The 17,760-nt window shown below is 38.7% G+C and overlaps 2 protein-coding genes across 2 annotated transcripts in view; one reads left to right on the top strand and one right to left on the bottom strand.

Moving 5' to 3' along the window:
* Positions 1-17,760, top strand: part of LOC112165551 (lactoylglutathione lyase) — an 80,693-nt gene that overhangs the window by 26,198 nt on the left and 36,735 nt on the right. The gene's annotated exons all lie outside the window — the stretch shown is intronic.
* On the bottom strand, positions 1,056-12,172 carry LOC112165546 (4-coumarate--CoA ligase-like 7). The gene is made up of 6 exons (XM_024302094.2): positions 10,921-12,172; positions 10,457-10,646; positions 8,117-8,262; positions 1,782-1,849; positions 1,602-1,704; positions 1,056-1,495 (listed from the first exon to the last, which is right to left on the bottom strand). Exons 1-6 carry the CDS (start codon positions 11,929-11,931, stop codon positions 1,382-1,384), a joined length of 1,632 nt encoding a protein of 543 aa, XP_024157862.1. The 5' UTR covers positions 11,932-12,172; the 3' UTR covers positions 1,056-1,381.

Here is a 17,760-nt window from a genome sequence, read left to right as displayed (position 1 = left end):
TTTTATAGTTGACAAGTGTTTCAAGCACTTTGTTGGAAGTTTTTGGTGTTGACACATGACAAGTTATCATTGGTCTTCTCTCCCTATAAATAGGAACTTAACGCCGTATATTCAATACCAATTTGTGAGAGACTTTCTTTGTCTAGCTCTCTCTCTCTAAAACTTCAACGGATCATAACTTTTGATTCGTAACTCCGATTTAGGATCCTCGAAAGGCTACGGATTCGTCTTGATGTCTTCTTTCTATCTATAGAGGTTTGAGTTAGATCCAATGGTTATTTCTAGAAGGCTCATTTTATGAGGCTCGGTTTACGATCGGTATTTTGGGATGATTTGTATTGTCGAGAAGCGTAAGGATTCAAAATGTGAGTCGCAGTGTTATTAACTTTGAGCAGTGTTGGATTTGAAGCTTAGATTCTAGGTAGGATCTCTCGAGGAACCTTTTCTGTTAAATTTATAAATAGAGCTGAAACCAGTGAATTGTTTGACATTGGTTGATTAAATCTTGAATGTTATCACTTTATGTAAAAGTATGTGTTATAATGATTATGATGTCATTCATGATACATATGCGTTGGGAAATGTGCATATAGATTGTAAAAGAAGTTTGGAAGGATATGTGGAATATCGAATTGAATTACCAAAAATGAATGCTTTTGTGTGGTTGAGCTTGACTCGTCTGGCCAAATTTCAGGTGGGCTAATAGAGCTGTTCGATTTTGGAAATCGAGGTTAAGCAAGATGACTAACAAAAAGGGAATGTGGATTGAATTGTTATTGGGTGTTTGATCATAAATTCGAAATATCTAGAGTCACCCGCGGTTGGTAAAATACACGGTATAGGACGTGTATGCTCTTTTGTTTTTTATATATGGACTGACGGGTAATTAAGTGAAGCTCATTTGACATGCATCGTTTCTATTATTCATTTTTTAAAGAATTTTTTGATAACTCGATTGTGACATCTAGGTAATAATGACTTAAAGAGGCTAGTCCCTGCTAAGCGTAAGCTTACCTTTATAGACTTTTGTTCAAGTGTAACATGAGTTTCGAGAAAAGCTAAGCGAGATGAGTCTAAGAGTGGAACAAAGACTGCAAGATTAGAGTACAAAATGTCTCTAACAGCAAGGATGCACTTAGATACAGTCATTTGGGGCAGTTTGTGTCCCGGTTTCTTTAGACCCAAGTATAACAATCAAGACAGGATCGTCCCATATTGCTTTTTGAATTATGAGCTACAATTATTGTGAGCTGAGCTTCTTCGATAATGAGTATAAGAACCACCTGCAACTTTAAAGCAAGTGCAGTATGTTCGATGTTGTGGGTGCTCTGTAGACTTGGTCTTCATCTAATTAACAAACATGAGAATGAGGAATATATACTTATATTTTGGATCGTACTTTCTCGATGATCTCTTTTCTGAGGATTTTTCCTGATGCCGACTTAGGGACAGTGTTTATGAATGTCACTCGTCGCAGTCTTTTGAAAGATGCAACCTGTTTCAAGAAGCAAATGGATCATAATGCAAGAAGACAATTATAGCATCAAGGAAACCAATTTAGATTGTTAGCTGTTGATTCTTCCTTGAAGTTGCCTCCTTACCTGACTCGCTATAAAACTCTTGATATCTTCTTCGGTCAGTGAACTGTTTGGCGAGCGCACAACATATGCAATAGGGACCTCACCAGCTTCAGCATCAGGAAATCTGTATGGTGCAAATATTCCAATTATTCAAGTCCTGTAATTAGTACAAGTTATGAATCTTGTGTGCATACAACTTACGGGATGACAACGGCGTCCAATATTTCAGGGTGAGAAACTAGCAGGCCTTCAAGTTCAGCTGGTGCTACCTAGCAGAGGACCACAAAAGCAAAGAAAACATGATTGAATAGTATAGTGGATGTACAAAGCATGCATAAAACAAGAACAATAAATAAAAGGCAACAGGCAAATCAAAGGAATTGTCTGATGTCTACGATGTGAGTGAGGAAAACAACGTGACAGAGTCTTTTCAAATTAAGAACATGGTAATCATATGATTAACCAAATGACAGGAGATATTGCAACAGTGACAATTTATTTTATATTGAGACCATGGTAATCATATGATTAGCCAACTGACAGGAGATATTGCTCCTACATAGAAATCAAAATATCAACCCACGCCGTTTTCATTATTATTATTATAATTAGTTTTTCATACACAAACTTTTGTTGGCGTGAGTCACTCCTGCATCGTATCCCATGATTGTAGAAATTGTTATGTAACTAGGATTGTATAATTATTTAGAATATTATGTAGTTAAGGGGGAGTATATTATGATGTAATTAGGTAGTCACTTTCCTATTAGGGTTCTGCATACTTTTTATATATACTCCATCTTTGGAGAAGATAGAGAAGGTAGTCACTTTCTCTTTGCCTTTGTTCTGTTTGACTTGGTATCAGAGCAGAGATCCTTTGGACTCTGTCTCATTTGTTTCCGCTGCAAATTTGTCTTTGGTACTCCTTGAGAGTTTGTCTTTTGTCTTTGTTCTCTATTCCTTTCGCCTTAAAACCCTAAAATTCCCATACCTTGCCGTCAGCCTCTTCTCCCCTTGTTTTTGTCAAAATTTGCTGGTTGAAGAAGGAAAAATGGAAGGAGCAGCTCCATTCAACAATCAGGTTATTTGCAACTATTGTAAAAATCATGGTCACTATAAGAGTCATTGTCCCCAGCTTATGAGACGCAACTCCAATAATTCTGGGTGGAAAGGTGGTAACAACGGTCAGAAGGGCAAGGTTGCAATTCAATTGGTGTCGGAGCAAGAATCAGACTTCTATGGTGTAGAGGGTCAAGATCTCACCAAGGGTAATGTTTACTTAACTCAGGAAAAACGAGGTAAAATTGGTGTTGCTTTACGTGTTTCTGGCTTTACTGGTAGTAATACATGGATAATTAATTCTGGTACGTGTGATCATATGACCTATGATAAGTTTTTCTTTGTTAAGTTGTCATCCCCATCCATAACACATGTCTCTAATGCCAATGGTGAGTTTTTCCTGGTCTTAGGAATTGGGTCTGTCCAGGTTACACCTTCCATTACTCTTCATAATGTTCTCTTTATACCATCTCTGTCTCATCATCTCTTATCTGTGTCTCAGTTGAATACACAAAACAAATGTTCTGTAACCTTTTATCCTATGTATGTCATCTTTCAGGATCTGTGCACTTGAGTGATAATTGGCAAGGGACACCTGAGGGAGAGACTGTTTCACTTGGATTACATGTATGCAGAACATACACAAGCACCGCCAAGTCTGCAAAACCCTGTTGCCCTGACATTGAGTTCTGATCGGTTGAATAAGTTGTGGTTGTGGCATCGCCGTTTAGGCCATCCATCCTTTGGAGGTATGAAGAAGTCCATGCCCTCTCTGTTTTTGGGAATAAAGGAGTCTAGCTTACATTGTGAGACTTGTGCTTTAGCTAAGAGCCATAGGTCTAGCTATCCTTCCAGCTTTCATTCTAGCACTATGCCTTTTGAATTGATTCATTCGGATTTATGTGGACTTTCCAAACATTCAACACTTTCTGGAATGCGCTATTTTGTTTTATTCATTGATGATTTCACAAGATTGACTTGGGTTGTTTTACTTAAGTCAAAAGATACAGTCTTCTCTGCTTTTACAGCTTTTCATAATCTTTTCCGTACCCAATATGATGCTCGTAATCATTGATTTCATGATTACTTCCAATCTCATGGAATTGTTCACCAAACCACTTGCCCACAAACACCAAAACAGAATAGGGTCTCTGAACGGAAGAATCGTCATTTGTTAGACATGGGTCGCACCCTTCTCCTTAGTGCCAATATGCCTAAATATCTTTAGGGAGAGGCAGTGTTGTGTGCCTCCCATCTTATTAATCGTCTCCCATCTTCCTCTCTTCAAGGTTGTATTCCATTTGAGGTATTGTCTAGTTATGTCTCTATCCCATCTCTTAATACCCTTCCTACTTGTGTCTTTGGTTGTGTAGTCTATGTCTATCTTTATAAGAACCAACGTTCCAAGTTAGACGCAAGGGCTCTCAAGTGTGTCTTTATCGGGTATGGGACTCATCAGAAAGGATACAAGTGTTATCATCCTCCCTCTCAATGATTTTATGTCACCATGGATGTGACATTCAGTGAGGATACATGTTATTTTCCACCTTCTACGACTCATAGTCAGGGGGAGCAGGGTGTTTTTTATGAAGGACAATATCAAACAGGACCAACGATCGATCGCTTTATCTCAAACGATCGATCATTTAGTGAAGAGGAAATGTCTAGTGGCCCGGAAACCAACGATACTCCTGCAGAAACAGAAAAGGTAATTACCGAATAGAGCATTGCTAGTTCCGAAACAGAATAGGCAATTGCTGAATTGTCTACCCATCGCCATGAAACTGCTGAACAGACCATTGCGAGTTCCGAAACAGAAAAGGCAATTGCTGAATCGTCTACCCTTCGCCATGTAACTGCCAAACAGAGCATTGTGAATTCCGAAACAGAAAAGACAATTGCATAATTGCCTACCCTTCAAGAAGAAGCTCCTAACCGTTCAGTATCTCTCTCTCTCTATCAGTGGTCTCCCCTGCTCAGTCTTCACCTGAGGTATGTAGTAGTTTACCTTAATCCCCTAACCCACCTTTGTCTATCAGTATTGTTCCTTTAGTCGATTCTATACAGGTTCAAACACGAGTCTTACTGGAACGCTCCACTCGTGGTTAGACCCTAAAGAAATATGAACCAATTTTGAATGCTAAGGCTAGGTATCCTGTAGCTAATTATATGTCTACTCATAGGTTGTCGAAGTCGTATATAGCCTTTTGTTTGCCTCAAAATCGTCTCGGCCGAAATGAGAGCCGAGGGACTTGTGGATGAATCGTCCTTCTGAAATTACGCGGGCGTGCCAACTCGCTGCCGAATGGCCAAGCGAGGTTTCTGATTTGAATGGTGCGTGATCTGACTTCTTTCAAATGATTGTAGGCCGAGGAAGGAACCCTCTCGGCCTTTAGGTTCTGATGTCTCTGTTGCAAGGACTTTAGTTAGGCGTCAATCCTGACCGGATCTTCTATCACGTTCACTTCTTGGGTAAACTCAAAGGTTCGGGTGACAAGCGAGAGGTCTACCGGGTGAAGGTACTCGTAAATCAAGGTAAAGACGAAGGTGAAGTGGATTCGGTTGTCAAAACGTTGTGAGATAATGTGTGTGTGAACAACAAATCGCATCGATCCAATCCGGACTGGCCGAAAGAGATCAATAGACAATCATTCTACGTTACGAACTACTCCTAAGTGCGAAAAGTAAAGTGCATATAAATAAATGAAACAAGAAAGTAAGGTGCTTGAATGTAAAGTATTGAATTGAAATAGAAAACTAGAAATGAAAACAAGTTATAAAAGTTGAATAGAAGGCAAAGTACCTATGAAAGAGTAAGAGAAAAGTTTGAGTAAAAGTTGTATATTGATTTATTTGTGTGGTGCAGGACCTTCTACAATGAGTTACAAGGTGCTATATATACAAATCAAAACCCTAGCTAACTTGTCCTCCAAGCCGTGGAATTTAAGTAGGATTCTCCTTCCTTTTAAGATTGATTCGTCCATAAATGTTATGATTCGGCTGATAGCTAGATTCTTCACAATTGAAACCCTTGATTGATTTGAACTCTTTCCTTGTGAGGATTCCTTACTTGAATGGATTCGTCGGCCGATGTTTGTCAGTTGGGCTTGGCCGAGCATATCTAAACTCCTTCTCGGCCCATCTGTGTAGTCACTCATTTGAACTTGGATTTCCCAACCATGTAACCGTGTGATCCACTTTCATCATCTTTTGGGTTGTTCGACCCAAAATCTCAAACCTCGGTCGAGTGACTGAACGATTTCTTTATCTCAGACTCAAAACTCTAATCTCGGTCAAGTGACCGAACAACGCCCAGTCATATGACTCAAAACTATAATCTCGGTCGAGTGACCGAAAAACTCTGATTTCGGTCAACACCTTCATTTCGGCCGTATGACCTAAACTCTATATTCTCGGCTGAGCTAATGCTTATTTGACTAATTTCCTCATCTCAGCTGAATGGCCAATTAATTTCATTCTCGATCGAATGATCGAGTGACTTCATTCTTGGCCCTTACTTAATCTCAGCCAAAATTCTCTCTCATCCAACAGCGAGAGCTTAGTAGGTCGACATGCAAAAAACAGGTGCAAACACCTTTGTGAATCAATTATCTTCTGTATCACTTCCTAGTAAAGTGCAGGATGCAATGAGGGACGAGAAGTGGATGCAGGCAATGACAGTCGAGATGGATGCTCTTGAGAAGAATTGTACGTGGGAGTTAGTATCATTGCCACCTGGGAATAAGACAGTTGGTTGTTGGTGGGTGTACACTGTGAAACACAATCCTGATGGTTCAGTGGACAGATATAAGGCAAGATTAGTGGCTAAAGGCTATACGCAGAAGTATGGAGTGGACTATGATGAGACATTTGCACCAGTGGCCAAAATTAACACAATTCGGGTATTTCTTTCGTTAGCTGCTAATCTTGATTGGCATTTGCAACAGTTTGATGTTAAGAATGCATTCTTGCATGGTGATCTACATGAAGAGGTTTATATGGATTTGTCTCCTAGATATGGTACTTCTACTAGAAAGCAGGTGGTGTGCAAATTGAAAAAGTCTCTTTATGGTTGAAGCAGTCTCCCAGAGCTTGGTTTGGTAGGTTCACCAAGTTCATGAAGAAAATTGAGTACCGGCAGAGTAATTCAGACCACACCTTGTTTCTTAAGCATCGGTGTGGTAAAGTGACTGCCTTGATTATTTATGTTGACTACATGGTTGTGACATTTTGAGGAGATTCAGATGTTACAAGGTCAATTATTTTCTTAATTTAAGACGAAAGATTTGGGTACTTTGAAATATTTCTTGGGAATTGAAGTTGCTCGTGGGAATGATTGTATTGTGTTGAGTCAGAGGAAGTATGTTCTCGACTTGCTGGCAGAAACAAGTATGCTTGACTGTCAACCTGTTGATACTCCTATTGAGCAAAACCATTGATTAGTAGAGTATTTAGACCAAGTACCTACGAATAAAGCCAGATACCAGAGGTTAGTTGACTGGTTGATTTATTTATCCCACATTAGACCAGATTTAGCTTATGCAGTTAGTGTGGTAAGTCAGTTTATGCATAATCCTAGTGAGGCTCATATGAGTGCTGTATTTCGTATTTTGCAGTATTTGAAGTCTGCTCCAGGTAAGGGATTACTCTTTTCAAAGCATAGTCACTTGGATGTTTCCGGATACACAGAAGCGGACTGGGCAGGTAATATTACAGATCGCAGGTCTACTTCGGGCTACTTCACGTTTGTGGGTGGTAACTTGGTTACTTGAAAGAGCAAGAAACAGAATGCGGTCGCTCATTCTAGTGCAGAAGCAGAGTATAGAGGAATGGCCCAAGGACTTTGTGAGATGTTGTGGTTGAGAAATTTGTTGAGAGATTTGGGGTTCAAATAGAAAAAGGCTATGACGCTTTATTGTGATAATAAGGCTGCAATTGAAATTGCTCACAATCCTGTTCAGCATGATCGCACAAAGCATGTGGAGGTAGATCGACCTTCATTAAAGAGAAGCTGGATGGACAGATCATTTTGTTTCCCTTCGTTCCTACTGAAGAACAGTTAGCAGATATTCTTACAGAGGCTCTCTCGAGTAAAGCCTTTTATGACTCACTTGACAAGTTGGGCATACGTGATCTGTATGCTCCAATTTGAGGGGAAGTGTTGGTGTGAGTCACTCCTGCATCGTATCCCATGATTGTAGCAATTGTTATGTAATTAGGATAGTATAATTATTTAAAATATTATGTAGTTAAGGAGAAGTATATTACGATGTAATTAGGTAGTCACTTTCCTATTAGGGTTCTGCATACTTTATATATATACTCCATCTTTGGAGAAGATAGAGATAACATTTAGAAATTCTCAAACTTTCTTTTTGCCTTTACTCTGTTCGACTACTTTTACCCAATAGAACTAGTTAGAACCAAAATCGCCAGTAGACATTTCATGTATTGATTCCTTCAAAAACAGAAGTTACCTGAAAACCTTTATACTTAATGAGTTCTTTAATTCGGTCAACCACAAAAAGTTGGCCACTTTCATCAAAGTATCCAAGATCTCCCGTATGTACCCAACCATTTTTATCTAAAGTTAGCTGGGTGGCCTGTGGGTTGTTAAAATAACCTGAAAATGAGTAATGTAATCATGATGTTATCATATGCAGGAATATAGAGTAAATGTTATCATATAAAAGCTTTAAATATAACTCAATGAAAAGTTCTACCAATTAACTTCCATACAAAGTTTAAGCCAAATAGACTTGATGGACAAATCTAGAGCAAAGGTTTCCAACCTGATTAGATTTGAATAATTTTATTGAACGAAGGCATCCATAACTGAGAATTCTCATTGGAAAAAGAGAGTACTTTTATCTGTTAAACTAATACCTCAGTTAAAGTGTGCATCATATTGACATGTCTCTAGGCTACTGCTTAAAAGTGTTCTTAATCCATGCTAAAAATAGGAAAGTGGAGGGGCAATTAGATTCCCATGTCATATAAAGTCTTCCATGCTTATGTTATTGTAGTCAAATGCATATTATTCATTTAGTGGCAGACCAACTTAAATTTCTCTGAAAACATTCCACATAAAATCTTCAGCCAGGAAAGAGTAAACATTGTGAGGGGAGTGCGATCCACATGGTAATGAACTCCTTTGCATCACTACAAGGCCTCTTCTATAAGTAATAAAAAAAATGAGTTGAAAATTATCATTTGGAATCTTAGATGATACATGACAATGTTCCAGCCAGGGGCGGATCTACATGGTGGGCTATATGGGCTCAAGCCTAGACAGTTTTTTTGGCAAAAAACGACCAAGTATATATATATATATATATATATATATATATATATATATATATATATATATCTAATTTCAGTCCATACCCAAAGAAAAAAAGAAAAAAAGAAAAAGAATAGGGAGGTAAAGCCGCGTTCTCCCCCAGCCACAGCTTCGAGACGTCGACTGCTTCGAGAGAGTCGTCTCCTCAGTCCTCGCCTATTTTTCACTCATCGGAAATATCAGAGTATCAGAACCTCCGCGGCCGGCGGCTCCGCCTTTTCTTCACCAATCTCCACCTCTCCCTTCCATTGCCCGATCTAATGCCCAACTGCCCAAGGTTTCTCTCACTCTCCTAGTCTCCTTTACGCCAATTTCATATCTTGTTCGATTTTCTTAATGTGGGTTCACTGGGTATATTCCATTTCACTGGGTATCTTGTTTGATTTGCATATTTGAGGAGATTCTTGGCTTCTTGCAGAGTTGCAGACTGGAATGACCGAGTGATTGGCTTATTGCCTAGGTTTCTGGAAGAGTTCTGGACTTCTGGCCCTCCATGGCTCCATGAATTGTGAGTTGGGATTTTGAGTTTTGGGTATAAGTTGATGATTGGGATTGTTGGATTGTTTAGGAATTAGGGGATATCGGTTTTGGCCTTTTGGGTTTGTTTCACTCGGCTTAGTCGACTACTCAGCTATCCCTTTTAAATCTGTCTTGCTTGTGTAAATAATATGAGGCTGAATTGTAGAAAGAAGGGGAGCTATTTGATATTATGAGGCTAACTAATGCAGCGTTTTCAGACTCAATTGACTGCTGTTGACTTGTTGAGTGTTGATGCCCTTTCCATCTGGTTAGTGTTACTAACTTTATATTCTTTAGCTTGTAGTTTTTAATTTACGGAGTTTGGTTTTATGTCCCCTCCGTTGTATGTTTTGATTGAAAATAATAAATGGTGAGGATGAGCCTCCCACTGGGTTCCAAACCTCAACAAAAATAAATAAATTAGTGTACTTCTAATAAGCCTAGACAACTCTTGGATCCTGGATCCGCCACTGGTTCCAGCAATTTGCGAATTTCAACTATACCCTTTGAAATAGGTTGCAGTCAGCAGTGATACTTGAACAAATTCATAGTTTGACACAGTGCAGCCTCTGCCAAAATTGGCAATCACTCAATCAGATTTGACAAACTCACCCAACCAACGGAGTTTTCTACAATTTGCCCATAGGTGTTGAATACACCCGTCCCAAGCGGAAAAACATTCCTTTGTCATAAATATGTGCAGACTATTAGACATGAAACCTACAAAATATCAATCAAAATTTCTACTGCAAAAATTTTCATCAAAAGCGGTCCAAGGTACCTCATGTTTCATTGTTATTGTTCCATACGCAAACTAGCTACCAGAAAAAAAAAATGCATTCTCTAATAGAATATGGATTGCAATGCAAATGGAATGAACTGCCCGTTCAAATGCAGAATAATTGTTCTTTCTTTTCTCTAAGATTAACAACAACCAAATTCAAATTGCACTTACCCATCATCATACTAGGCCCCCTAACCCATATCTCCCCCAACTGCTTTGGAGGGAGAGGCTTCAGTGTATCTACACTGACTATCTGAGATTCAACTCCAGAAACAAGAGTGCCAGCTGAACCACTATGTCGAGGTCCTACTAGTGAATTCTCAATTGAAATAATTCCACAGGTTTCTGTCATACCATAACCCTGCAAAACAAGCAAACATCTAACCAATGAAGAAGTTTTAAACTCCAAGCTACTAAACTGAGGCCACCTTAAACATGCAAAACAAACCGACTTCCAAAACCTCTTCACACCCCTAGCGTTTGCAACACTAGATTATGGCTACTCTTTCCACTTCCCAATTTCAATACTTCACATCAACTGAACATTTTCAATTGAAAATCTTATTCAAGAAAAAACTAATCCAAAGCCACTAGTGTCAATCACACTATAAATTAGGATAAGCTTGATTAAGTACCTGAATAACTACACCTTGAGGAATAATTTTTGCACACTCCTCCATCAACTCTTTCCCCAGAGGAGCTGCACCAGACGCAATATGCTTCAAAGATGAAAGATTGTACTTCTTAACTACACTGTCCTTTGACAGAGCAAGTATAATAGGAGGCACAACCCACAAATGGGTGACCTTGTACTTCTCAACAGTCATCAAAATCTTCTCCAGATTGAATCTGGACATCGAAATCACAGCATTTCCCTTCCGCAGCTGCGCGTAAGTGATGACGGCCAATCCAAACATATGGAACATTGGCAACACACAGAGAAACACATGGTGCATCTCTCCAGCCACTTCTTGATCTTGTGTGATCATCAGAGAGGAAGCAATGAAATTCCCATGAGTCAGAATCACACCTTTGCTGAGGCCTGTTGTACCTGAAGAGTACAACAGCGCAGCAGTATCAGTCTGCTTAACATTTACACTAGGGAAATCCGAGACAGGCCCAGATAACTGAACCAAATCATGAAAACCCACAATTCTTGAGCTGGATTCAATTTGGGAAGATGAACCTTTCGGTCCTAGAATCACTGCTGGAAGATTTAAACCCTTCACCTTTTCCCACAATTCAGGCACAGTTATAACCAGTTTTGGATTGGAATCCTTGATTTGCTTGGAAAGCTCTGAAACAGTGTAGAGAGGATTTGAAGTTGTTGCAATGGCACCAACTGCAATAATTCCAAGGAAAAAAATAGGAAACTGGATTGAATTGGGAGCGAAAATCAGAACCACGTCGTGTTTCTTAATACCCAGATGGATTAAGCCATGGGCAACCTTGATGACCGTTGACTTGAACTGGGAGAAGGACAGGGTTTCAGAGGACTCGGTATCAATGAGGGCAGGTTTGTGTGGATAAAAAGAAGAGTTTTTGAAGAGGAAAGAGACCATGCTGAGATTTGGGTCTCTGGGTAGTACCAGAGGTGGTCTGAGTGACCTGAAAACTCCATCACGGCCATACCCAGATGTTTCCATTGCAAAATTAAGTCAGAGAAGAGTGATGGGTATACCCAATGTTGTTTTTGATAGAAAGATAACGACTTCGGGGTAAATGGGTTTGTGGGACTATAAGTATTAAGGGTGATGCAGACAAAACCAAAGCTGGGAGATTACTCAGAGAATGAGGAATTTGTTACCTAAACTATGGTTGAATGTCTGTCTTGGTACGGATAGAAATGTTATGTTGCATGGTTAGAAACAAAACCATATTGGGATTGTCAAATAGTTATGTGCAGGCTGACTAATTAAAAAGATGATCAATACCCAAAATGCGGTGTTGAATTCTGGTAAGTGTCGTCCTTTTCCGGTTGGAGATTTATTGTCTAGACATATGATTGTCAAATGATACAAAGCATGTTTTTTTTTTTTTTGAAAATTTGATATAAAGTAAGTTAACTATGAAACTGATGGTTTATCTTTTTCTTTTTTCTCGTCACATCAACCTATCGTATTAGATTATCATTACTGGTACATCAAAGTCATGACTAAAATATCGAAAGTCATAGAAATATCAATAGTTTGAAAAAATGATATTTCAATAGAAATATCGAGAAAATATTGAATATTGATGGAAATTTTGTCAAAATTTTACATCAAAATTGTATAATCAGCTAAAAATAGAATAAAAATGAAATATCGGAAAGATGTGAAAATTAATATCGGTGCTTGTAAAAAATGGAAATTTCGAGGAAATATCAAGGATATTTTCATCCTTGCATCAAAGACTCGGTACATGAGATGCTCACTTCAACAAAAAAGCGATAGATTTTCATCTAAATTAATCTTCGGGGCCTGTGGGTTGTGTTGAAATATACCCTGGAAAGAAGTTTATCAGCTAATCATGGTTTTGTCATAATATGATTAATTGAATCCCCTAAATAATTTAAAGTAGCTTGAAGAATGAAAAATTTTACGGCACATTTAAGTATTAGTGCATCACTAGGGGACCATCTTTTTATATCAGTAGATAAGACTGTCACTAGTCTACCATAAGATGGAGTCAGTTCCCTACTGTATGAAGCCGACCTACTTGGTGCATCAATACATCAAAGTGCCATAGAAGAATTCCTTGAAACAAAGATAATGATGAAAATGCACAAAAAGACTTGGAAAAACTGGATTTAAAAACACACATAGCTTTACCCATATCTCCCCCAATTGCTAGGGAGGGAGAGGCTAGAGTGTGTTTACACTAATTATCTAATATTCAAAGCCTACAATAAGACGGCCAGCTAAACTAGTATTTTGAGGCCCTTCTAGCCTTTTCTCCATTGAAAGAACTCCACATGCTTCTATCAAACCATATACCATGGTGTTAGTTTTCTAATCTAATCTAATATTAAGATGTTAGACTCATATACCATACCATCATATAGTTGATGGTTAATCCAAAACTGCACGGTGTTGGTTTACTTCTCTACAAAAATTTGATCTATTTTTTCAGCCATGATTTTGGGATTATTATGGGAATTAGTTTGATCTATTTGTAATTGTTTGTAATTAGTGAAATGAGCTTTTCATGGGTTCTTTGGGTCTATTCGGTTCATCTCTCATGGGATCTTTGGGATTTTTTTTTTTTTTTTTTAATAAATGGCTGGTGCGGCTGCCCTCAAGTCTTGATTAATGAAACTATTGAATACAAGGGGAGACATAGGAGACTTTGATGACCATAGACTTCCAGAGGATTCAGATATAGTGACTTAGTGGGGGCAGGTTTGCTTGAGTGAGAAGAGGTAGTTTGGAAGAGGAAATAGACCAAGGAGACTTTCTAAAGTAGCTACTTTGGCTAAAATTTGATTAAAAAATGGCTAGCATTGCTAAAGATGCTCTAAGAGACCTAAAAAATTTCATTAAGGCCATACCCAGATTTCAACCAAATTAGGCAACATTAATTAAGGGGAGTGAAATCCATACTCCCTAGTTTGTAATCCACACTCCTCCTTTCATTCTTTGGTCAAAATTCTTATAAAAAGACAAAATTTAAGTTTTAAAAAAAAAAAAAATTAAGTTACAAAAAAAGGAAACTTAGAGTGTAGATTATAAAACAAGGATTAAGGGGTATAGATTTCGCTCCCCTTAATTAATTATAATAAAGAAAGAAAAGCTTGGCTCCATACAAAATGGATCCGGATCTTCTCCTTGGCTCCATTTAAATAAAATCATGAAAACTTGTGATTCTTGAAATCAATATTGGAGTAAGGGAAGAAGAAGCTTTTGATCCTAAGACCATCTCCAATCCTAAGTCTAAAGTCCACCCTTTGGACCATACGTTTCCAAATATCATCTCCAATAATAGGTTAGATCTATTACAAAAAATTAAAAAAATATTGAGGGTTTAAAAGCTAAAGGTTAGTTTACACTCAGACCATGTTGTAGAGTGTAGACCACAAGTGGATGGAGAAGGGTTCTAGATTAGTCCACCACATGCAAATGTTGCTATGCAAATTATAGCTTAGCCCCGAACAATTGGAGTTGAGAAAAGTATATACCCTACTATTTGGATGAATATTACTTTTATAGGGTCTAAAATTTCAGAACATGGTCTATTTTAGACCATCAAGATTAGAGATGGCCTAACATCACTGCTAGAAGATTGAAATCCTTCACTTTGCCCCACAACTCAAGAATAGTTGTAACAAGATTTGGTTTGCAATCTTTCACTTGTTTTGATAGCTCAAAAACAGTGTAAAGATATTAGAAGTGGTTGTAATGGCAACGATTGCAACAAGGCCAAGAAAACAGATAGGGAACTAGATCGAGTTTGGAGCAAAAAGGAAGACAACATCGTTTTTCTTAATACCAAGAAGGATCGAGTTGTCCTCCTTTTACGGTTTAGGGACCTGAAAAATGAGTTGATCAAATAGAAAGGGTCTAAAAGACCTGAAAATACCATCTGAGCCACAACCAGATTTCTCCATTGCAAGTTATGCAAGACAAGGATGTTTGCACAAGTATAAAGAGACCAGAACTTTACTTAACCAACTTGTGTGTGTATTGGATGATGAAGAATTTATAGAAGCTTTTACTAAAACTTGAAGGTATTAGATATGCATAGAAGATTCTGATTTCTAGTTAAGCAGTCGAAATTGTGGGCATATATTAATGTTGTTGCCTAAATAGGTTATAAAACAATTAAAACCAACTTAGGAATCTCATCTACAATTAGCTAACAACTTTTTTCTTTTTATTTTCTTTCTTTTTCCCATTACACCATGAGCAGTTATATATATATGTTCTCTCAGTGTTCTTGGGTTGAACAATTTAGAGTAATTCAGTATTTAGCTAGCTTTCGATGTCATGCATGATATAATACCATTTATGTGGTCCATTCAGAGAGAGTCTTTACATTGAATATTGATTTTTTTTATTAAAAAATGAGGCTTTTAGGCAAGCATTGAAGGCCTGTTAATGGCAGACATAATCTGAATAGGGTATGGGGTGTGATTTAATTAATGATTATACCAACAACCTTCCAATTCACTTTTCAAATAATATTTTGGTAACCTAAATGACAATGTTATTAGAACTTCACATTTTGCATAATCATTACAACTCAAGTGAAAAATGACTTTTCCCTTCATCTTCATACGGAAATGAACAAAAAGCTAAATATGATTTCAAGTATGTTAATAATAAACAAATGAATAAAATAAAAATATTTAATATTGTTCAAGTAAATCCAAAATACGTGTCTGGCCCAAACTCTAGGTTACTTGACCTAGTGGTAATAGGGTTAGAATTAGAGATAATATCGGAGATTAATCTTGGAGATATCCAATCAATGTAATATTACGTTTCCTTATATAACTCTGATTCTATGCCTTATAATCCTCTATATAAAGAGGCCCTTATTATCAATGAAAGTATGACTCAATTCTCTCAAATATCGTTTCCCTAAACATGTTATCAGCACGAAGCCATAACCCTGAAACTCTAATTTCGTAGCCTTCAATCCCTAGCAACCGCCGCCACATATATTGAAGCCCCAGATTCCAGGAGCCTCGAACCAGCAGCGCCACCCTCAGAACTGGTCGAAATAGCTCTGAACCGGCTGTAGGAAGTGACTGAACCGCTGCCGAGAGCCTGTGCAGCCCCTGCCGAGACACTGCCGAGAGCCCTGCGCGCGCCTGCTAATAGCCCTGCAACACCTGCCGAGAGCCTGAGCAACACCTGCGGAGAGCCTGCGCGACACCTACCGACAGCTTGCGCACCAGCCCTGCAAGCCCTCGCCTACCCCTCACACAAGTCCTGCAACAGCCTCGCCAACACCCCTGCCAGCCTCGCCTGCAACCACTACCAGCCAAGCTCCAGTCACCGCCGGCCACCAGTTTCAGGCGACTTTTCTTCACTTTCCAAGGTATTTTTTACTAAAAGTTCCCGTTTTTGAGTTTTTATTCATTTTCTCTTCTTTTTCTCAGGGACTTGCAACCTCCTTTCTTCTACCCCCCTTTCTTCTTCATTGGGGAGACCAATAGCCCAACAGTGGGGGTTCGTGCTCACTCCAAGCTTGGAGCTTGTAGAGTCCTCCAAACTTACAGTTTGTAGAATTTATGATCGACCACTTACTTCATTGTTTCGATAAAATCCAATACCTCTTGGAATCAAATTTCTTGGAAGAGACTATGCTTGGAAATTCCTAATTTCTTGGAAGCGATTACGCTCAGAAATTTTATATGTTTTCGTGGTAGCCTTTTTCGCTCTGAAACTAACCCCTTTTTCTTGTTCTCTTTCAGGATGAGTAACCTGAACAAACTAGACTTCGCTTCATTGGGAACAACTAGCTCTGGATATCACAAGTGGATTCGCGATGTCCGCCAACATCTCAAGGCCGATGGAATCTTGGATACGATTCTCGAGTCTATCCAGGACGTGTTAACTGTTGAGCAAGCTCAAGCTTTGGAAGAAAATAGAGAAGCCTTGGAGGCAAATAAGGTGAAAGCCATCATCCTAATGACTCATCATATGGATGATTCGCTCCAGTATGAGTATATGAACGAAGAAGATCCCAGAAAGATGTGGGTCTCACTCGAAGAAAGATTTGGCAACGTCCGTGACTCCCTACTTCCTGAACTAGAAGTGAGATGGCATAGCCTCCGCTTTTGTGATTTCAAGTCAATTATTGACTACAACTCAGAAGCACTTCGCATTAAATCCTTAATGGAATTCTATGGAAAAGATATCATAGATGCGATATTGATTGAGAGGACTCTCTCTACCTTCCCCTTCTCTGATTTGATGGTTGCAGAGAACTATCGAATCGATGTTACTACAGTACGGATCACAAGGTTTCATGAGCTCGTTGGAGCTATGAATGTCACTAAAAATCATGACAACATCCTTCTAAAGAACTATAATTTAAGACCTGTGGGAACATAACATATTCCGGAGTCCAATTATAGTCGTGCCCCTAAGCGAGGGTGCCAAGAGCAAAACCCTACATTTAGGGACAATTCTGCACGTTTTGGTCCATATTCTCGCTCTAATGAGTAAGGTAACCGCCAAAATAGGCGGAAACGGAACTGAAGAGGTCAACATGGAAAGAGAGAGAGGCAACACGTCTGGCCATATTGGTGGCGCCACCAACACTAAGAGTCATCCAAATGACGCTTTGAAAGCGCCTCAATCAATGGAGTATGAGCATAGAGATGTATGTTCTCGATGTGGAGTATCTAGTCATTGGGCACACATTTGTAGAGCTTGTGAAGAAATTGTCACCACTTACAAATCATATTGTGAAGCAAGAGAAGCTCACTATATGGAACAAGAAGATCAAGAAGATGATCTAGAGTGAAGGGTTGAAGACTT

The sequence above is a fragment of the Rosa chinensis genome, chromosome 5, assembly GCF_002994745.2.
Source record: "Rosa chinensis cultivar Old Blush chromosome 5, RchiOBHm-V2, whole genome shotgun sequence".
Classification (NCBI taxonomy): domain Eukaryota; kingdom Viridiplantae; phylum Streptophyta; class Magnoliopsida; order Rosales; family Rosaceae; genus Rosa; species Rosa chinensis.
Note: the sequence above shows the minus strand (reverse complement) of the source record. Positions and strands in the feature narration are given on the sequence as shown.

Coding starts and splice junctions, on each gene's coding strand:
- LOC112165546 (XM_024302094.2), bottom strand. CDS start 11,931: ATGGAAACATCTGGGTATGGCCGTGATGGAGTTTTCAGGTCACTCAGA. Junction 10,647..10,920: donor CTCAAGGTGTAGTTATTCAG/GTACTTAATCAA, acceptor CTTGTTTTGCAG/GGTTATGGTATGACAGAAAC. Junction 1,705..1,781: donor TTGGACGCCGTTGTCATCCC/GTAAGTTGTATG, acceptor TGCACCATACAG/ATTTCCTGATGCTGAAGCTG.